Source organism: Maylandia zebra, linkage group LG9 (genome assembly GCF_041146795.1).
Source record: "Maylandia zebra isolate NMK-2024a linkage group LG9, Mzebra_GT3a, whole genome shotgun sequence".
NCBI lineage: Eukaryota > Metazoa > Chordata > Actinopteri > Cichliformes > Cichlidae > Maylandia > Maylandia zebra.
The window spans coordinates 7,079,004-7,100,850 of NC_135175.1; the positions used below are offsets into that span (position 1 = coordinate 7,079,004).

At 41.9% G+C, this 21,847-nt stretch overlaps 1 protein-coding gene across 14 annotated transcripts in view; it reads right to left on the reverse strand.

The window, feature by feature from the left end:
* Window positions 1-476: 476 nt before the first annotated feature.
* The window catches only part of svila (supervillin a), a 76,515-nt gene continuing 55,144 nt past the window's right edge, over window positions 477-21,847 (reverse strand). For 7 of the 14 annotated variants that reach the window (XM_076887930.1, XM_076887929.1, XM_076887918.1 and 4 more), the window contains 25 exons: window positions 19,401-19,454; window positions 17,802-17,873; window positions 17,211-17,267; window positions 15,725-15,890; window positions 15,136-15,219; window positions 14,361-14,447; window positions 13,652-13,829; window positions 13,385-13,557; window positions 12,445-12,600; window positions 11,325-11,461; window positions 10,460-10,604; window positions 10,235-10,380; window positions 9,895-10,070; window positions 9,487-9,640; window positions 9,094-9,373; window positions 7,021-7,175; window positions 6,782-6,887; window positions 6,471-6,678; window positions 6,258-6,391; window positions 4,366-4,521; window positions 3,265-3,408; window positions 2,978-3,099; window positions 2,710-2,865; window positions 1,566-1,586; window positions 477-1,249 (listed from right to left, as the gene is read on the reverse strand). In XM_076887930.1, the coding sequence (XP_076744045.1) occupies window positions 1,163-1,249; window positions 1,566-1,586; window positions 2,710-2,865; window positions 2,978-3,099; window positions 3,265-3,408; window positions 4,366-4,521; window positions 6,258-6,391; window positions 6,471-6,678; window positions 6,782-6,887; window positions 7,021-7,175; window positions 9,094-9,373; window positions 9,487-9,640; window positions 9,895-10,070; window positions 10,235-10,380; window positions 10,460-10,604; window positions 11,325-11,461; window positions 12,445-12,600; window positions 13,385-13,557; window positions 13,652-13,829; window positions 14,361-14,447; window positions 15,136-15,219; window positions 15,725-15,890; window positions 17,211-17,267; window positions 17,802-17,873; window positions 19,401-19,454 (3,354 nt within the window). In that variant the 3' untranslated portion in view covers window positions 477-1,162. The remainder of the gene's footprint in view (window positions 1,250-1,565; window positions 1,587-2,709; window positions 2,866-2,977; window positions 3,100-3,264; window positions 3,409-4,365; window positions 4,522-6,257; window positions 6,392-6,470; window positions 6,679-6,781; window positions 6,888-7,020; window positions 7,176-9,093; window positions 9,374-9,486; window positions 9,641-9,894; window positions 10,071-10,234; window positions 10,381-10,459; window positions 10,605-11,324; window positions 11,462-12,444; window positions 12,601-13,384; window positions 13,558-13,651; window positions 13,830-14,360; window positions 14,448-15,135; window positions 15,220-15,724; window positions 15,891-17,210; window positions 17,268-17,801; window positions 17,874-19,400; window positions 19,455-21,847) is intronic. The other 7 variants (XM_076887919.1, XM_076887931.1, XM_076887920.1 and 4 more) reach the window with 6 other exon arrangements.

A 21,847-nucleotide genomic window follows, 5' to 3' on the forward strand; every position in this document is an offset into this window, starting at 1 on the left:
ACAGTTTACTCATTTATGCATGAAGGTAGGTCCTCTTTGTTCAAACAGAGAGGCTGTGAGCTTCAGAGTAAGCATGGAGCCAAGCTGCACCCAGCAGGTGAGAAGCTCCATAGAGCAGATACTCCTCACATGACCGCTGGTCAGTGCTGGGCCCAGATACAGGCATGAATCGATGCCCGGCTTTAAATCCAAAAACCACCGTCACTACACAAAAGTGAACGAGCTCTCCCTGTGATGTCAATGAACCTCATGGGAGTAGGTCAGATCTTACACAGACAAATGGATAAATCAGAACTTTAATGTTTACGCGAGACAAATCATTTTCACTATCAAAGAAGGACATGGCCACTGCGACATCAGCCGCGTGAGTTGAGGATCACTCCAAAAACACAAGGGTTTGACAGGAAACTGGAGTGCATGTAGTGTCTGTTTGGTCAGCTGAAAAAGATGAAAGAAAAATGAAAAAACCCAGAATGTTCAGATATCAAACTTTCCAGGTTTATTTCTAGAATACATCTTTATATCACAAAACAGTCTCCAAAATGCAGACTAGGATCTGTATATAAACTGTACAAAGCAAGGCACTATACACTGAAAGAATTAAAAATCAAACATTTCATCATCATCCTTTGTTTGCCTTTAATCAGGTCTGTATCTGTCCCACAGTATTGACACCGTCATTCATATCAAGAGCTTCATTTGATCAGTAAACAGCAAATGGTGATCTGTACAGCTGGAACATGAGACACAAACCTCTGCAACATTTATTATACACTTTATTTTGTTAGGTTTTCAATATCTGTTGAGATTTTTCTTTTTTTTTTAAAAACATTCTACATGGATGTAATATAAATATAATTTATTTTTAATGCACAGACATACATAGCAGAGAGTATCATGTGGAGGGAGTTCAGCAGGCTGACAGACCTGCCGACACCAACATGGCTGCAAGGCTGACAGTGTAAGGTGCTCCTGCTCAAAGTACACAAGTACATACATTAACAGAGTGGGAATTTACATGACTGCCATTAAAACATGCATCCACTCACAATCCTCTCCTACAACCAAAACACTGGAGTATCTTTTCCCCACACATCCAGGCAGCCCCACCCTTGGAGTCTGAGTTTTCTGATGACATCAGCAGCGCCCAGTTTTTCATCATTCAGAAAAGTCCTTTGGCTTTCTTCAAGTTCATCTGCTTCCAGCCGGGCAGAGCGCCGAACTCCTCTTTGCTCATCTCCAGGGCTCTCTGTGGGATCAGTCACACTCAGAATCAAACAGACACGACGCTCTGCTGCACACACTGATCGCAAACTCAAAGTACTCAGTCCTGTAGCCTGCACTGTGAGTGACAAACATCTGAACACATTCATGCATCAGTGAAGTTAAAGATGCATTCGATTTTCCAAAGTGCTCACAACTCCAGGATTCAGTTCACACGCGTGTGAGTTGTGAGTGAACAGCCTGTAACCAAACATGCTATAGTAGAAACACGGTGTTAGAAAGGAGAGAAAATGGGTGACAATGCTGAACAAGGAGTGAACATCCCAAATCAGACAACTCACCTTCCCATAAGCCCCCACACCCTGGAGGGTGGAATCAGTGAAACAGGTAAGTTCATGAAGGGACAAAAGGAGCGAAACATGACACCATTAAAAACAAATGGAAGAAGTTGGAGAGTCAGAAGGAATGAAAGGAGGAATAAACAAGAGAAAAATCGTTAAAAAACAAACAGAAGTGAGAAGTAACGTTTGACTCATACACTGTCCAGCTGTTTGAAAAAAGTCAAACTACACGCTGGCTGCAAAGATGCATGACCTCAGCTGAGAGTCACAGATAAGGAAAAGACAAACAGAGAGGATAAGATGGAGAATCAAAAGGTGCAACAACAGTACTCATGCTCTGGGGAAGGTTGCTAACATTCTGGGTCATTAAACCAAACCAATGACTTGAAAGACAATTTCCCTGAAGTGCTGACTGAGCTGCAAAATTAGGAGGCGATCCTGTCTTGGTTCACCACAACAAGCAACTACTTAATGTACTGTATGCAGCACTTCAGTAGAGGTTGTACTACCTGTTGTTGCCTATGTATGAATGAACTTAAAACAACTTAAAAACAAAAAAACTGAGGTTCCTTCCTGGTGCTTCCTCACCTCCTATGACAGATTTTCTGGAAAATTAAAAGGCCGCTCCTTCCCTAAGTGCCTGTCTTGTGCTCTCTTACAGTGTTTTACAGTAGTGAATACTAACATTTAGTATTCTAAAACTAGACTACAGTCGATGTAGTCAATCTATGTTGTGACCGGCACAACAGAGTCCAGAGAAACTCTATGAGGACACAAACTTATGTGGCTTCAGAGCGGTTAGCTCGTAATGCCCAAGTTACCAGGTAAATTAATGCTGACCATCATTAGCTGGAGGGAAGCTAGAGCTAATAAAGCCCTTCTGGCCAAATTTAAAAGTGGAGGGCTGACATCAGCAAGTAATTTGATTCATGGTGGTGACCTAAATCGACCCAAGGCTGTTGTTCTTCTGACTGAAATAAGTCAACTAACTCACAAGCCAACACAGACCAACTTTACAAAAAAAGATTGTTGTCAGCTTAGTTGGAAAATGTTTTCTTAGAGACTTTTTGACAAGTCATTTATCAGTTCTAAAACGAAGCAACCTTTAAATAAATCACGGGCTCTTCACACTGGACATTTTTACCTGGAAGTCCTCATCAGACAAGTAGACCTCCAGGCGGAGGGGATCCACTCCCTCAGGCAGCGGCCGAGCTAGGAGATCGGCCAGCGGATATGTGGTCTTACAGAGCCGGGCCAACACATCCTCCACCAGAATAATCTGATGATAAATTTCTGCCTCCTAGAAACCAAAACAATACAACATAATTTTTTTGAGCTGATATCCAGACGGACCTGTATGCGAGTCTTTGACTTGTGCACTATTTGCTTCATATGTTGATATTAGTACGCACCCTCTCAGTGATCTCAGCGATGTCCTCTCTGTGCTCCCAGCTGGGGAACATGTTTGTGAAGGTGAGTGGCTCCAGACCAGCGTGGATCAAATATGCTTTGGGAGGCTTCTTCTCATTCTTTTCTGAGGAGAAAACGCAAGAAATGCATTTTAAAACAAGCAAACATCCTTCATTAACAACCAAGATTTCATTTATTTATCTGGGTTCCAAGATCCTGGGGTTGGTTTAGCAAAAGTGTCCACAACTACTGGATGGGTTGTATATTTATTAGGAAGAAAGTGGAATACCTCTGCAGTACTGCAGAACCGTCTCCATGGCACACTTCCTGTCCGAGTCCCAGCGGATTCGGGCCGAGCCAGTGCTTTCACTGTCCTGAGGCCACCAGCCCTGCCACAGGTACACCTCATGGTGGTTGTCCACCAGGAACAGGGCTGATAAATAGGTGGAAAAAAAAAAAAAGACGATCACATCTGGTATGCTTCATTGTCAGATTTTCAAGTGTTCAGTTAAGTGGTCATTTTTGTTCAGTGCAGCGCTGGACATGACTGATGGATTCAGGTCTGTGCCCTTACTGCTACTACTGAGATAAGCTTTTCTGGCAAAAACAAACAGCAATAATACAGAGAGAACCCCAACAAGAAGACAACCTCCTTTGAGCAAGCACTTCGCAACAGTAGGAAGGAAAAACTCCCTTTTAACAGGAAGAAACATCTGTCAGAATCAGGCTCACAGGGGAACAGCCATCTGCTGTAACCAACTGGGGGTGAGGGGAGGACGACAGGAAAAAAGATACAAAAAAGACAAAAGAAGTGCTTACCCTGAATAATGACTGCATAGTAGTGCAAGCTACTTAATGGTAGTTGGTTATTGTGGTCACCAACCAATCAGCAGCCAATTAAAGGAGATAAATGGTTTATTTGAACCATGCAAGGAGTCACACCCCATAGTGAGGGGTCTCATGCATCTCATTCTGAGAACTGGAGTTATGGAAGTAACTTTAAGTTATAGGGAAGTGATTCTGGCAGACATTACAAACATTTAATCCTTAATCACACCGCCCTTTGAGATTCTACTTCTTTTTCAATTATTAAAAATATTTGGTCTTCTCTGCTGAGTTTAGCTGAATTTCTAAAGCTGTTTTCATATTAAAAATACTTTATCAACCATGTCCAAAGTGCGACCCTTACTTGTAGCACTCTGGATGCAGCTGATGACATCAGCAAACTTAAAATCTCGAGCACAAGTTAATTGTCACATCCCTCAATAGACAACTACATTTAGAAAGTTGTTGTTCAGCCTGAAAACCTGTTTCAAGAAAACTCTGGACTTGTGTTAAGAGATTAAAGCTGCTTCAAAATGAGTGCAGACACCGTGTGTGTCTACTGTACCTGGTTGGGAAGCTGCATACAGGTCCTCCTGTAGGAAGGGCATGGAGTTGACCTGCTTGGGATCTCTGGCGGGATAGAGAAATTCCACAGCTGCAAACTCTCCTGAACTGCTGCTCAGCTGGTACAGATGAGGTGTGAAATTAAATCTGCCTGGATCTGAGGGTCAGAGGGAGAAACAGACAACGAAATGACAAATTTACAGCTGAAAAAAGTTAAAAGAATTAATACGTACAGTTACTTAAGTGCTGTGTTTTTGTTGTATACTGTACTAATACACAGAGCTTAAATATGTTTTTTCTACCACAATCTAAAATCTGAATTATATGAACAGCTGTGAAATCACAGTAATTCGTGTGGTTTTTTGTTTTTTTTAAATAGCTGGATACATTCAATGGTTTTTGCTTTTGAAAATTTTTTTAACAAATATATTAGTCAAAAAATAAATGGATAAAAGGAATACTTTGAAATCACATCAGATTTGATCATATCCCGATATAACCTAGGTTACGTATTAGGAACAAAAGGATGCCACATCCTTTGATGGAAACGAAAATTACAACATCAAACTACATACAGCTGAAATCAAAGACAGCCTGAAAACAACTCAAAAATGGCACTCAGTAGTTTGTATGACTCCTACATGCTAGTATGCATGCCTGACAACGTTGGAGCATGTGGCTAATAAGACAATGGATGGTGTCCTGGGGGATCTCCTCCCAGATCTGGCCCAGCCTCTCACTGAGCTCCTGGACAGCCCGAGTTCAACCTGGTGGCGTTAGATAGACCACAACATAACGTCCCACAGATGTTCTATTGGATTTAGGTCAGGCGAGCATGGGGGCCAGTCAATGGTGTCAATTCCTTTATCCTCCAGGAACTGCCTGCTTACTCTCACCACATGATGCCCAGGACTACCTGCACCAGCGCAAGAATCTAATCCTGATACTTAATAGCAGCCAGAGTGCCGTTGCCATTTTGTTACCGTTTTATGGTATCATGTGACAAGAAGATGATTTCATGGCCACAATAAATGTCATATTTAACAATATTATCCGTAGTCTCCATCAGAACAGGACAATAAAGAAACAATATTATGTGAGGCTGCAGTGTTTGGACTTGCAGGCACAGATGAAAAAAATAAGTCCATGGATCTGCATTAAGTGTTTAGCTTGTGATATTTTCTTAACATCAAAAAAAGATGACTTCCAGTTTTTATTATTACAGAATGACATGCATTTTTGGAGGTTTGATGTAAAATAATTCTGCTCTCTTACACAAATTAAATTCTTCCCAAAGCTTCCCAGATCTGGATCCGTATCATCTGTGCACATTATTATGTCGTTTATACTTTTCTAAGTATTAAAACTGCTATAGATCAAGATTTGCACTTGACTGCTGAAATTACTCTTTTTTTTTTGGTCATACTAAGTAATAAAAGCCATCGGTTAATTAAAAACACTAAAAATATCGTTCAGGGGAATAACCTCTGAACAGATATGATATTTACTAGTTCAGTGAAGATGAATATTGAGTTCATGTGCTCAGTAATTCCAGGAGCAAATCAGCATTTTTGCCTTTAATTTATTTACTGATGTTTTAGAGGTCCCTTAGAGGTAATCAGGAACAAATTTTGGGCTTAAAAGACTGAAAATCTAATCTCTGTTGTCATGAGTTGAAAAAGCATTATATATTATAATGCTATTCTGCATTATTTTATGCTAAAGTGTGATTTAAAATCCTGCTTTGAATACTGACCACCACAGCTTAAGCTTAGAATATCATATTTACTAGTGATACTATTCAGAAATGCCTGAAATGAGTGAAGTACTTTCTCTACAATTGTGAATGCAGGACTTTTACTTGGAAAGGAGAATTTTGACAAGTGTTCCCACCTTGCAGCATGCAGTCGTAGGCTTTCCTGTCCCGCCTCCCGAGGGCTTCCCAGAAGCCCGTGGGCTCTGCTCCCTCATCACATTCCTGGATGGTGACCTTGCTGCTGCTGTGAAGGCCGGCTTCCAAAGGACAACTGCAAAAAAACAGAGTGTGTCAGACTACGTGGTCACAACTGAACTCCTGACAAGTGGAAAACAGAGGTTTGCACTCACTGTTCTTTGATCTTATTGGCAGCAGTGCGCGCCACCTCCCGCGTGTGCACCTGAGACTTGCAGCCATGCCACAGGTAGATGAGGGCCTGGCTGATGCTCAGCAGCACCATGGAGACTCTTGAGCGCAGGCTGCTGCAGTGACAGGCGACCTCCAGCAGATGGCCCTCTACCTCCACCTCCCCACGCACACAGTACAGACGCCAATCATCTGAGACAAAGAGGGCAGATGAACGGAAGTGAACGAGATGGCCAAGTTATTTGGAGGTGTTTAAAACAAAGAAGTTAAAAGCTGTCCACTGTAGTAGGCTTACTCTGCGAATTTTCCTCCTCCTCTTCCCTCTTTCCTGAGTGGATGACCATCCCTCCCTTGAAGCACTGCAGGAAACATGGAGGCTCCTTTCCCTGCTGGACTTGAACCTAAAAAAACCCCAAAAAAAACAAAAGATGTCAAAGCAATCATACTCCCATAAAATGAAACTGTAGACTAAGAAAGGCAGGAAACAAATTTCTATTCCATGCAAACTTGGTCTTTCAGACGCTCTTGTTGTACCTGTGCTCCACGCTCTTCATCCAGCTCCACCGTCATGAGTGCTGATGTTCCTTTCTCGCTGACGGTGGAGTTGCGGCCCTGCCAGAAGAAGTAGCAGCACTTTTCCTTCCCCGCTCCTGTCGTCTTCAGCTGCTCCGGGTTCTGTCTCTTCCCAACTGTAAGGGAGACATTCATCTGAGGTCTGTGTCTGCACACGGCCACAAAACCATGATTCATGAACATACATGCTGCTCCTCAGTGTCCTAGTAGATGCACCTGTGATATAAATGTGGATATCCTAGGTCCTCTGACCTTGAGGTTAAAGTCATCAGGATTCAAACTCGCCTGAGAATTTTAGTAGATCCATCTACGGTATGAATTAAAAAAAAAATCCTGTTCAAGTTATGAAGATCCGAAATGATTGTCATCTCTGAGCTGATGAGAGGTTTTTGTATCTGCAGGCATGAAGCTGGTGTGTGACTCAATGAACAAACGAGCTCTCTAATAAATCAATAAATGTCTGATCTGCTTCGAACTTGGCAAGCTTTCTGCAGAGTCCAATTTTAGGTCATTTGGGTAATGTGTGGTCTCAATCTTTTCAATGTTGCTAGGCAATAACCACAAAGAATATAGCAGATTATGTAACAGAATAACAAGTCAAATTTAAATGTCTGTTTCTGTATCGATTTTTTAGTCGGTGCCCTTTTCCAAAACTCTTTGACAGAGACCTGGTGCTCATGAATCGACATCTGGGGGGAATTCCACAACAGCAATGATACCGCTGGAAGTACAACTTCCAGGAGAACAAAGCTTCTTAAAACCCTGTTCTGAGGCAAAGGCTGCCAAGCAGCCTTTAATCAGATGTGGCTGGTGATTTTATACATCTGGTTTTTATGTCTTGGTGGACGTTTAAATTAGAGTTCATTTAGATGCTGCTTCAACATAACCGCTCAAATATGCTTCTGAGGTATTTCAAGAAGGCTGCGCAGCAGTGAGACTGATTTATAGACATTTGATCAAAGCCGAAGATATCACAGACCGACTGTCACATAATTCTTCTGATCTTGGAATAGAGTATAGACCATAGTTAGACCCACCTACAAAGCACAGACTGATTGTATGAGAGATTAAGACCATCACCTTTGCTACTGCTTATATTCTGAAAAAGGTCCCTATAAACAAACTAAATCTCATACCATTCTCACATGCTAACGGCACGTTAGTGTGGAATTTTGGATGTAGCTTACACGATAATATTAGTAATAATATACAAGTAGTATTACAGAATTGACAGAACAGAATTTGAGTATTGGGAAAAAAACGTAGTGTACCACCATGGCACCAGACACAGCACTACTCAATTAAAACACAGCAGACAGGTCCAGCATAACCACTGATTTTCTGTGGCTGTCTAAAACTGATCACAGCAGTGGTGAAACCAACTCTTTCTTTCCTCCTTGTACTCTCCCCCTCTTGTATTCTAACAAGCATTTAGTTTGTCTAATCTGTAACATAAAACTGGAGTTTGTGGTATTCTGCTTCACAAGTCAAGAGCAGCGGCAGGAGCTGAGCCAGCTTCACTGAATCTGCAGACATTTGGCTGCGTGGTACATAACTGATTTCACCAACAGTCCTCCCCAAAGGTGTACTTTGGTGTTCTTGGAAGTACTCTGAGTCAGAGAGGATGTGCTATGTGGTTAAATTGGCCTAGATCTGCAGTAACAGACATAAAATCAAGGATCCTGTGGTTCTGTGGTTTAGGTAAACTGGAAATAAATGTATCAGTATTGTAGTCAATACTACAACTCACTCAATAAGACAACTTTTAGCAGTGGAAAAAGCAAAACATTATGTGCAAACTCTGCATACAAATGAAGAAATTATAACAAACATGACTGATATACTGTCTCCACAACTCCATCTGCTGGCCGGTTTGAATGATTGACTCTTCTAAACACATCCCTGCACAAGTGGTAGATTGGACACAATCTACACAAACAAGTCTGTTTTGACTAAAGTGGTCCTTTAGGAATGCAGTTCATCAACTACTGCAAAATTACAAGGTTTACATGAATATATGTGCTCAGTACGCACCAGCAGTGCTGACCATGTATTTCCACTTCACTACATAGGTGTCACCCTCGTGGAACTGGCCAATGCTCTGGCGCGGCAGGCGGCTGTAGTCGAACTCCAGGATGTGCCAGACCTCCACTGCCAGAGTGCTGATCTCGTAGCTGCGCCACTCCTCTGCCTCCACCAGGCCGTAGCCCCGGCCCACATTGAAGCCATCCAGAATGGTGCAGACGGGTGTCTGATGGAGGGTCAGCATCAGTGAGGTATTGCACGCACTGGGCTGATCACGGGTGGGCTGCTCCTGGTGGGGATTGAAGTAGAAGAAAGAAATAAGTGTGCTGAATCTGCTGAAGCATGTTACTCCCACAAAAACAAAAAATGAGGATGTAGGTAGAATAAAGTGTTTGCTGATACCTTTTGATCAGTACTGTGATCGCTGCTGTTTTTTGTAGGACTGGGAGTTTTCCTGGAGTCGCTCCAGTCCAGGAACTTTTCTTTGAACAGGGTGGTCTCATTGTGTTGAGTCAGTCTGCCAAACACTGCCCAGTCAGGGCGACCCTGGCCTTTTCTACATGCGAAGCGGACACAGTGTATAGTGCATTATTATTAAAACCAATGAAGATGCCTGAAACACACTCCTGCAATGTCAGTTAATTTCTGAGGCCTTACTTAGACCAGAAAGTAAAAGAGAAAACATGACCATCTCTTCAAAGCTCTCTGCACAAAGGGCAAAAACACCATGTGTATGCAGACTTCCTGTGATTGACATTCTCAATATCTGTACATAACCATGCATCTAAGCTGTAGTATGTGTTTCCATACTTGGGTATGAGTGGGTTACACTCTCCTGGGTCCAGTGGGTTGATGTCACAGTTTGTATAATCAAAGGTGCCATTCCACAAGTGCTTCGCCAGCTGGAAAGCCACCTTCCTCTGCGCCAAAGTCACTTCCTTCCCGTGCCAAATGTACATCTCACTGCCAAAGTCAAAAACCAGAACCTGCAGAAAACAGAACGTGGTGTTTTCTCCAGAGCATTTATATCACCACTAGAGGGAGCCAACAGTCATTTTAAATCTTACATGCTTGCACATGATTTTAAAACTTTATTTTAGATTTGAGATGGATTTACAGTTTGCAACAGTTTTAACTTAATTTGTCTCACCTCCTTAGGATTGAGCAGACAACAGCGAGGCATCTTGGCCCAAAAATCATCATCTGGGACCAGTTTGTCATCCATCAGGCGATAAATGCAGTTGGTCTCCACAATGGCGCCCTCGTACAGCTCATCTTCATCTGGCGTTCCTGCAGCTGCAAGAGCAAACATGGAGGCATTGGATTTCATCTTATTGAAACAGTTTCTTGGAGTTTTTCACATTTGAATCCTTACACTGATAACTCGACTGCCCCCCCAGGATCTTCCAGAACTCCTTGACAGCATGGTTTGTGTTAATGCCCTCTTCAATGACTTGGACATAGTTGGCTCGACAACCCAAATCTCTTTTGCTCTGGATGAAATTGGCCAACTCTGAAGCCTGAAAGAGACACAGACACAGACACACACACACACACACACACACACACACACACACACACACACACACACACACACACACACACACACACACACACACACACAGAGCATAAAAAAAGTAGACACTTCCATCTTAACAAGTATATTTATCTCATTTCTAGTCAAAATTTATCTCATTACACTTAAAATAAGACAAAATCAGCTACAAAGCAACATTCCAGTAAGATATAGAAACTTCTTCACACGGTGAATCTTGAAACGAGAGAAAAACTAGAGGATTTTCACTTGTTCCATTGGCAGATTTTTTCCGCTTATTTCAATGTAAAATATCTTGTATTAACACACGAAATAACTGTTAGAATATAAAGTACCAAAGTTTATGAAGTGAACTAGAACAATCCCATGAAAGCTGTGGACACCGGCTCACAACAGTCCTTTGTGTCAGATTTAGGTCACTAGTTTATTCAGCTAAAAGGTCATCAGAACACACACACACACACACCTTCCTGAGCTATGCCACTGTAGCTTCCTCCTAACACTGTTTACATCCTGCACTTGAAGCCCGTCCCACCTGCAGCAGTGAGACCCTTATACCACATGATTTCAGTTCTTAGAGGGCTGTAAATTCCCAAACAGTAAGTATACTGTACTCAAATCTAAGCATACCAACAATAAGCCGTTTTGTAATCACTGCTTTGCAGCGCTCTGAGTCGTAACCCACCTTGCTCTTCTCAATAACATTGGCAAACTCTCCGATCCAGATGAAGCAGTGTTGTGGCGTGATGAGCAGGAAACAGTCGCCGCTATTCAGGGAGGATGCTCGCGGCTCCACCAGTCGGGTCTGGATGTGCCGGCGGCCTGGTTTCACACAGACAGGTAGTCAGATCGTCACATTATTGTACTTGCAGTAACAGGGCAAGCATCTGCGAGTCTCACCACTTCACCAAGTATGTTATCTACATTAACTTCTAATTTTCCTGCAAATAAATAAGGGCAGCAAAACAAATATTTGTTAGAGTTTTGTGATTTTAGGACGCTTTTGGCTTCTACCATCTACCAACCATCAGGTTGGGACAGCTAACCTCCAAACAAAACAGTAACCCCAGTGTTGAGGATTTACTCTGCATTACAGACAGCAGGCTTTAGAGGAGTGGATCAGCCTGGGGCAGTGTGAGGCACCCTGGTGAGAATGATTTGGAACCACAGCTGTCACCAACAGACATAAGGAGGAGATGCACAGACATGCTCTCATCTCCAGTTTTAGATATCCTCCGGTCCTCTGGAAAGGACACTCTTGAAGAAGCATCCTCCAGAGCTTTGTGTGAACTGGTTTTTGTTTTTCCGTTCCTTAAACGATTAATTGTAGCAGCTGCTACAGACTCACTGACTGCAATTTAAAAATACTGAACACACACAGTTTATTAACTTGTTATTCGGTACTACAAATTATTGCCTGGAATTTTTTTTCCACTTTACACTAGCTGCACTGTTTTTATTGTATTTTATTATTTTTCTTTGGCAAAATAACATTCAGCAGGCAGCACAGAGTTTAGCATCTTAGCAAGATGCTGCTAGATTTAAATGTGGGATTAATGGAAATAAACCTGCATGAGTGCTAAGCCTAAAATGTGAACCTGAATTAAAACATTGCAGAATCACAGCACATTAATCAAAGAATTTCTGAAAAACTGCAAAAACCAAAGAGCTGTTGTCCTCGCTTTTAACAAAAGTATTCAAATATGGTGCAGTGGACTGAATAAAAAGAAAAGTAGAATTATTCCTGTTGTGAGGGTAGGTGTTTCTGTACATTTAGTGCAGTGTTTCCAGTATCTTTAACTGACCTTTGACCTGCAACAGCATTAGTTTCTTGTAAGGCACAGCGCTGTTGTTGGACATCTGCTCTGAGATGTTGACGCTGCGCAGGTTGACACTGCTGAAGTTCTCCTTGCTGGCCAGACCGGCGAGAGCCACTTCAGAGAAACCAGAGTTCTTATTCACTGCAGGAAAAAGAGCAGAGCACAGAGAACTGACATTAGACTGCAAGAAATACACACAACAATTTTAATTTATTACTCTTCATTCTTATACAGCAAAGACACATCCACCCAGTACACACAGCCATGACCACAAAGCTCTACTGTGTCTCACTACAGCAGGTACTAAAGGTTTAATGCTATGAGAGGAGGTGAAGGAGGATGTTACACATCAAAGAGTGTGGGTTCTTGTCTTCACAGTCAAAACAAGCTGCTGTGCACGTGTAGCTCGTAAACAAAGCTGACTTTTCCGAGGACTGCTCAGCACAATAACAGGAAAGGGACACGCATGCAGGTCTGCTCACATCCCAAAGCGGTGTGCGTGGGTTCATTCAAAGCAAGTGGAGAAGCTTTTAGAGTGCATGATACAAGTGAGCCTTTCTATATGAGAGTGATGCTATATTGCCCTCTTTTTCCATAGAAACACTGACTCAATTGGTCAATACATCTCTCTGTCAATATAAGGGGCAAGATATTTGCATTTGCTGATAACATGAATGCACACATCACAGGGAAGAAGAGAGAAGAGATTTTTGGCCTCTTTGTGCATCTGTCAATTTCACCAGCCTCCCACAACACGGCACAGTTTGACATGCAGGGTAAAGTAGGAATGGCAGTGTCCAATGCGCCTGGCAACAACCGCAGGAATGATAAATTACAACAAGCTGTTGGTGCTTGGACAAATAGAGCATCGTCAAGGAGACTGTATATTATTTTAAACAGCTGCTCCTCATCCATCCTCACTCACTCTTCTCAGCCTTCATCCTTTTGCTCTCCAGCAGGCCGATGTTGAGCCTCTGCTCCGTGTACTCGTGTCTGATGTCCTCCCTGGCAGCCAGCATCTTTAGAGGGTTCCTGGATGACTGGACGTTACGTGCTGGGCGCACCGCCCGCTTGTGCTGTACCATCTCTGAGGTCAGCCTGCAGAGAGGTCAGCGGTAAAGGGTCACAGTTAACAGGAACAAGTCTCACCCTCAGTGATGAGTCAAAACCACATCAGGCATCGAGAGCTTACTTTGGCACCTGGGGACCGAAGATGGCATCAAAGTCGTCATCTATCTCCAGCTTGTTGGTGACGGAAGGAAGTTCCTCCACTTGGCGGTAGAACTTGGAAAAAGTTTCGTCTTCGAGGGTCATCACTTCCTTTACCTTCTTTTCCGTCACTGTGATGGTTGCTTCTGGCAGTCCAGACACTGAGGACAGACAGAAAGAAGCGACTCTTTAAAAACCACAAAAATACAGAAAATGGAAATTATTCACTTTCTTTGTGACTTTTAACTGGTGTTTTAACAAGCCCCACTAATAACAACCAACCATTCTGTGTGAGGGCTTTATCTAACACATAATTACACAAATTGACTTTCATTTATCTTAGGTGTCTAACATGATGCTATAGACACAGTCCGCAGTACATGGTTTAGCTGTGGCCTACTGTCTTCTATTACAGGTTGCATGCTGACCTGCACGGGATGAATATGGATCAGATTGTCACACAAGCCCACTCAGAAACGTCCGAGTGAAAAGATCAAAGTTTACCTGGTTCTTCAATATTTAAAAAGAACAGTTTTGCAGCAGCTCCATGTCAAATGTTGCTTTTGTAGAAAGTAGTTTGATATCACTTGTATCGTCTAATGATATCAAGAAAAGATAGTTTCTGCAGCTATCAGCTTCCATACCTACATGTAAGCAGGCACCATTAATACTCGTGTCTGTGAAGGACTCACTTTTATTGTTGAGCTTGCCCAGGAATGACTCCAATTTATCCAGCTTCATGTCTGACTCCAGGTTCAGATCTGGCATGGCCTTGATTTCTGCACACGCACACACACACACACACACACACACACACACACACACACGCACACACGCGCACACACACGCACGACAGAGCCAACAAAGTGTTTGATTTTAGGTGAAAAGGAAAGCAACATGAGGTTCTGCTCATACATGTCACGACTAATGTTGCTTCTGTTGACTGAATAATGAGTATAATGGAAAGTTACAGTCACAATGCCGTAAATCTAAACATGGTCACAAGCACTTCCAAGGCCTCCAAATGTGAACTCTTCAGCACTTCAGACTCATGCACATTAGTCCAGGTGATTGCCTTCCCCTGGGCTACGTTCTATTAGGCTTTACAAGCCAATAGAAGTCTCACAGCAACACGAGTCACATTAGTGTTGGTGATATTGGTGGTTTGGATGAGCGGCGTGATAAATGGCAAAAAAGACAAAAAGAGTAAACCTTCAGTATCAGACATCTGTTCCATGTCTTTGGAAAGAAAAGCAAAAACAGAATAACACAAAAGTATACATTTAGCACCTACGCAACATGAGCTCAGAGGCTAACGAGGTAACAAAGTCGTGTCATTAATTTAAATCGGATTTAAGCAATGGCTGAACTCTTAAAGTCCTGAAAAACCCTCCTGAAACCATCTGTTAACATGAAAGCAGGGTGACATGCTCTAACAGGGAAACACAGAAATGAAGTGCAACTGACCATCCTGTGGTTTAGAGATGGCAATGCTGCCATTCTTGGGTTTGGACGGCACAGGATTCTGAAGAGCAGCAGGGGAGGCCAGACCTGCAGCAACAGAGACGTACATATACATGTGATGACTCAGGTACAATCTGAAGGGGAAGGGCTGTTTGTGATTTTAGTAAAAACACAAATTCATTTGTTTTCATAGTTTCACAGGCAGATGCAGTACTATCAGTTTGTAGGTTCACACAGAAAGCAACAGGTGTGGGTGTCTTTGCATGTGTTGTATGTTACAGAGCTCTGGAATAATAAGCAGGAATAGTTAATGAAACTGTCCATCGTTTGCCACGTCAGGGTAAGTGCACAGCTAATGCGGAAAGCTCCAACCATTAAATCATTTCTGCTTCAGCGAAGGCCTTGGAGCAGCTACTCTGGCCTGATGGAGGGAAAACGAGAGTCATTCTCCCCAAGCTGCTAGCTGTGGAGCAAGCTTTTTTTAAGCATTCAGGACACAGAGCTGAGGCTGACGTTAACTCTTTATTGCTCTGCAGCAGTGCATAACGAGCACAGGTATGCCAGTGGAAAGTGAGCGTTTTTGCCCTCTGACCTTTCTTCACCATGCGTGCAGCCACAGTGAACTGGGTCGAGTCATTGGCAGCTCCGTAGCCTTTAGACTTCCAGGATTCCTCTCGGGCCACGATCAGCTGCTTCCTCTCCTCAATGGACATGTGAGCCTCGATGCTCTGAGACTCCATCTCTGCCTCTGCTAACCTCTGAGAAAAGAGGGAGGACAAGTCAGTGTCAAGTGTCAGAGAACACTTCTCAGGTGCCTTACTGCATCATTTGTAATGTGCGATGCATTCCAGGGAGCATTTTGTGAATGGGTAACCCATCACATCCCTGCATTTATTTAAATGTCCTTCATAAAAGTGCTTGCTATACAAACTCAAAGCCCACAGGACAAATATGGCCCTTTACAAATTGTCATGTGGCCACAAAATCTTTTAAGACTATTTATAAATTTTACCCTGCTTAGCTGAAGCTGCACAACGATCATTAAGCACCACATTTGGAGTCACACGCCAAATTAAACAGCGTTTCCTGTACTTTCATGGAAGTAAACAGACTGTTGATAACAAGGTCAGAAAGTCTCCAGAGACGTGGGAGACCGAATGCTTCTCGGCATCGACCCACGGATCCATTTGCTGAGATATAAACTCAGTTTTCTATTCTGCACGCCAGCAGAGGTTTGGAGTCGTAGAGGCGCTGCAGAAAGCTGCTGAACTGTAACGCAAAATATGTGTTGGATCCAAATGGCAATGAAGAAGGACGAAAACTGCAGAGAAGTTGCAGTTTATTCACAGCTTTCAGGCGTTTATGCACAGAAACTTGATGCCAGAAGATTCGACTGTACAGTGCAGCTAACTTGCTCTGTTAAAGCTGTAATGTAAAGACAATGATTTTATAAACACCTCCAGTCTCCTAGTAGCTGTAATATTCAGGCTTTTGATTAACGCTGTGGTCAGCAGGGCTGTGAGGTGAGGAAGCGAGGTTGTTGGGCTAAATGGCACGTCCATTAAGTTAACTTTGTATGGACTTCTTAATGCCTGGATGTGGGTTTTATCTGGACAAAAACCAACAACATTTTGGGGAAATGCCAGATGTGATTCTCATTTTTGAGTGTGGCCTTTGAGTTTGACACTGTTCAAACTGCACTCATCACTAAAATCTACCCATCAAAATGGACACAGTACTGCATCTTTTGCAGTCTGTGTGTTTAAATGTTTCCCACATTCATAAACAACAAAGTGCCCAAATACACAAAGAGTACACACAGAGAAAATGAGAAAATCTTTGCCTCACACAGCGCTAAAGTCATTCACCTCTATTTGAACAATATTAAGAAATGACACATGACTGTGTGGGTGTTTAAAGTAACTCGTGACAGTAAAATGGAAGAAGTCTATTGAATATAGCAGACTGCAACTCATGGTGCTGGAGCTTTGATTGCTGTGTTTGTGTGGAGGCTGCCAGCGGTGAGTGGGAGGGGGAGGAATTGCCCAGAAAGCTGTGTATAGCTTCGAAAGGGTCACCTTTCGTCTCCAGGGGTGTTTTTCATCCACCTGCACGGGTCTGCGAGATCTGATGGCCTTCACAACCAGAGGGATGGATGAGGAAGGTAAGAAAAGATGAGGATTATGGATGAAAAGACGGAAGAAAAGATCCAAGCTCTGCACAAGCACGAGAAGCTGCAGGGGCTGCCATGCTGGCCCTGTGCTGATAACGATGTGCGACTTATATCAATATCAGTGTGCTAGTGCCTGAATGGTTTTGCCTCCCATACACCGCAGTGGATTTTAAATCAAAAAGTGCAGACTTCAGCTCTAATTCACCAATTACCAGTTCATTAATTAACCATTAAGGACATTTTTATACAGTCTCAGTTTTTCAGAAACTCAAAAGTAAATGGTGGTGTACAGAGGCAAAAATTAAAGAAATTCCACCACTGTCCAAATATTTCCGAACCTCAGAATGAATACATTAATAATGCATATTAACCACAGTGATGTGGCTAAGGAGCAAAGTTGTAGAATAGGGTTTGTAATGTGTGAGTTTAGTGAAGCAGGTGTGTGAGCAAGTACAACAAGCAATGCAAGGCAGCAAGACCTGTTGACACGTCCTACCTGGCTGGCTGATTCGGTTGCATTGTAAGGAGGCTCAGGAGGAGTAGAGAAAGTAGCAGCAAACACTGGCTCCTATGGAAGCCACAGAAATAGGAAATGTACACATACACATGAAGGGGATGATCAGGAGTATAGCAGCTGCAGGGGTGTCGCTGGGATTTTAGAAACACTGGCATCATGCGAAACAAGGCTTTAATGTATCAGTTTTCTAGTTACATGTAGTGTGAGACTCTTTGCAAAAACAACTGTACAATGAACTCTGCAGCTCTGGAGATTTTTCAACGGGTTTCAGGAAATAACAAGTTGTGTCACAGACGAGGCATTGGGATGATCTCAGTTTGGGGTTAGAGGCTCCAAACTTACAACAGAAAGTCTTCATTCCAGATGACCAACAAGGGAGGGGCTGATGAGGAGCTTGACTTGCATTAGTAAGTAAAGGTCAGGGTATTCTAGCCTGTGTCATATTGAGGGGAGTGTAACAATAAAAGAAAGAGATGATCTAATTTAAAGTGCAGTTCAGTTACTTTGCAGAAACCTTGTTTTGCTGTAACATTACAACAAAATGCAACAGCAGTTATTTAGACTCAAACCTGTCGGGTATGTTATCCACCACTACCATTCATTCAGTCTGGTTCAAGTGTTGTGGGTGAGCATTGTGTATAAGACAATCTGATCTCATTTGGTTGAATGGTTCTCATTAATTACCAAAACGCTGTTGCCTCAGTAGTGTTTCCCCAAGACGTACAGCTGCCTGCTCTACTCTGTATGTGCACAATCATGCTCGCTTAGCTGGTTAACTTCACAGTGAGGGTTTAAAAAAAGATTCACAATATGGTTCTCATGGACATCTTGTTTACTTTTTCCACTGATGTACCATAAGCTGAATTTAAAGAATTATGTCATCTTTGTGTTTTTACCATTTAAAAATTTCCCCGTTAGTGGTTATTGATGGTTTTCCTCACTTTTAATCATTTATATTCTTTCTTGTTACTTGTATCCACCAATGAAACAAACACATTGTGCAAACAATACACATTAATAATAAATTAATAAAAAAATCCCTGCAGCCACATTAATATGCAAAGCCACAGCCCTGAACCACTGGAACAGAGATGAAACTGGAAGCAGATTGAAGCACGCCAAACTGACTCTTGAGATTTTAGACCAACTTTCAGACAAATCTTACGCCACAAGAAACATTTGTCATAAATGTGAGTCGATTAGAGAAGCAGAGGTTGCGTGCCAAAGTCAATATGATAAATGGGAAATTTTTAACTCAATTAAATTAGATTCATAGTGTAAGACAGAACAGGAAATTCTAACACAATTATAAATCTGAAACCTGATGAGCAGTGGTGGGATGAGGAACACAGCATAATTACAACAATCAGAATGATTATTAATACAATTTGTCTTTAAGACACACCCACACGCAGTTCCACCACCAGTACCACCACAAACAGACACACAAACGTAGCTCTGTGTGTTCCACCAAGGCTAAGAGTTTTCAACAGGAAACAAAGTTAAAGATGGAAAAATGAAAACTAAATGCATTTGACACATACGTGCACACACGTTTGGTTTCTGCACGGGCCTTACCCAAAGCTGGTCGGACACAGCAAACTCGTCAATCATCATCATCGCTTCATCATCCTACAGACGAGCAGCCAAAGAAAAAGGTACAGTTCCCAGCATTCATTTCACACACAGGCCAAAGCACATTACTCCCGCTCCCTGTGAGTCTTTACAGATTCTATACTCCAGGTATGACATTTATCACGCGGGCAAATGGTTAATTTCTAGGTAAATATCAAGTTTGTAGTATGTGTAAAGTAAAAAGAAACAAAGCCCATCAAAAAGCAAAGTTGTCCAAACAGCCTTTATTCTGCTCTACTTGCCGTTTTTCTCTGACTCGGTTCTGTATCTGCATTATCTGTAGTTTTGCACTTCTTCGATTCAAAACAGGAAACCTGATGAATCATGTCTACTCGCTCGGATGAATTGGAGGATGGAAACAAGATGAAAAACATCAACTGCCCTTCCCCTTGACCTGGACCCAGCCATCACTTCAAATTGATTAGGTCTTGAAAGATTTCCCTGATTTGATTAAGACATATCTTTAAAAAAACAAAAACAACCCCAGAAAAAGCTCCTCAATCAGTGTGTCTGATTGCACACGATGAATCAAAGCTACGTAGGTAAAGTACTTCCTGACCTTAAACAAACTACTAACCCAAAATGAAAATATGTATGTGTAAAGCTGTCGAGCTGAGCAAACCTTGATAAGCTGCTGGAAACAAAAACAGCTGTGCCACGGCAGCTGAATATGTCTAAACAGAGAGGTGCGTGTCCTGTGCCTGACCTAACCCTTCCTTCAAAAACAGAAACGCAGTCAACATGCAGAGGAAAGAAATCAGGTTTATTTTTTTATTTTAAAAAAGAAAAAGTAAAGGACATGCAAACAGAGACAAACAGAAGAGTGAAAGTTTACATGTAACATGCAGTTAACTAGAAACAAAGGCCTAGCATGACTAAACACAGAGGCTACATTTTACAGTTCAGTTAGTACAACACTCACATGTAGCTGACAGTTTGAATACTTTTCAACTCTCAGAGAAAAGTTAAACTCTACAAAGTGCTCTCAGCTTTTCTCTGGAGGGGAAAGCCATCTCAGTATGTGAGTCATTCAGGCAACAAATAGGATTAAAATCCAACTTAATTAAGCTTCTTTAATATTCATAACAAGTATAAAACATACATGAGGCAAAACTTCAAAATTTGGAAGTCAAAGGCTGCAAATACTCATGTTCAATCATGTGTTCCAAGTTTTTATGAGTGACTGGCTACTGTTTCCAAGATGCTCAAGTTTTTTACATTCTACATTTATATACACACACCCTTCAAATGAGATTAAATCCTGACTGATTAATTTTCACGTTTGTTCTATTAATATTTTATCGTCATAATGCAAAATAAAACTCTTAAACAGCAGGATTATTCTATGTCAACTCCCCCCAAAACTTATTTAGAGACTTGAGATATCCATTTCAAGTACCAGGTATACTATCACAAGTACAGTTATGTATAGTTTATTACATGGCTACATGTAGTAATACATTCATTCGAGCGGGGCTAAATGAATCAGAATTAAGTGAACAGCTTAGGAAGAGTGGCCCTATGAATATTATAGCCTGCGTGCTTTCACTTTTGCTACTCCAGAAATGATTCATCACAACGCAAAACTGCATTTGTGATTGTCAGCCTTGGGATTATATTACTATTATATAAATAGGGTTTCACTATTTATTAGAAATCTGATAAGCTAAAATGTTGGGATAACGTAAAAGTTACCCAAGTATTTGAACTGCGTGCGTTTAATTTCACTGCATTTATGCATTTTCGGCCTAAAATCAAATTGGATTTTAAAGGTTTGACGTATGAAAAAATTAGTATACTAAAAAGAAAGGAAAGGAAAGAAAAAAATGTTCATGATTGAATAGTGGCAGCCACAGGCTTCCATATTTAGGAAATAAAAACAGCATGCCCCATGAAGTATTGTGTGACTGATCCAGACACCACAGTATGTATTCTACTGCCAGGATGGAAGACATGCAGATTATCTCTTGATACAGTCCAAGAACAAAAACATGCAACAGCTGCTTGAGACAGAACAGAGAAAAGAGAAAAAGATCAAAAGACGCAGACAAAAACACGACCTCTCTGTTTAGAGATATTGAAAATTGTTACCATGTTCCTTGTAGCTCTGTTCTACAGAAGTGATTGTTTAAAGGGTATCAGTCTTTGATCAGATTTTTCTTTCTGTACACATCAGCAATAGAAGATCGAGAACACCTACTGAGCGGCATGATCTCAGAGGCTGACACATTAAATACTTGCTTTCATAATGCGACACAGTCGATCAAATCAAATTAACCAACTCACTGCATCACTTCTGCATTCAGGTCTTGTGGACACAAAGTAGCAGAGTCAGTCATGAATGCATGCTGCTATGACTACGTGCAAAAACATGAGCGATACAAGGGACA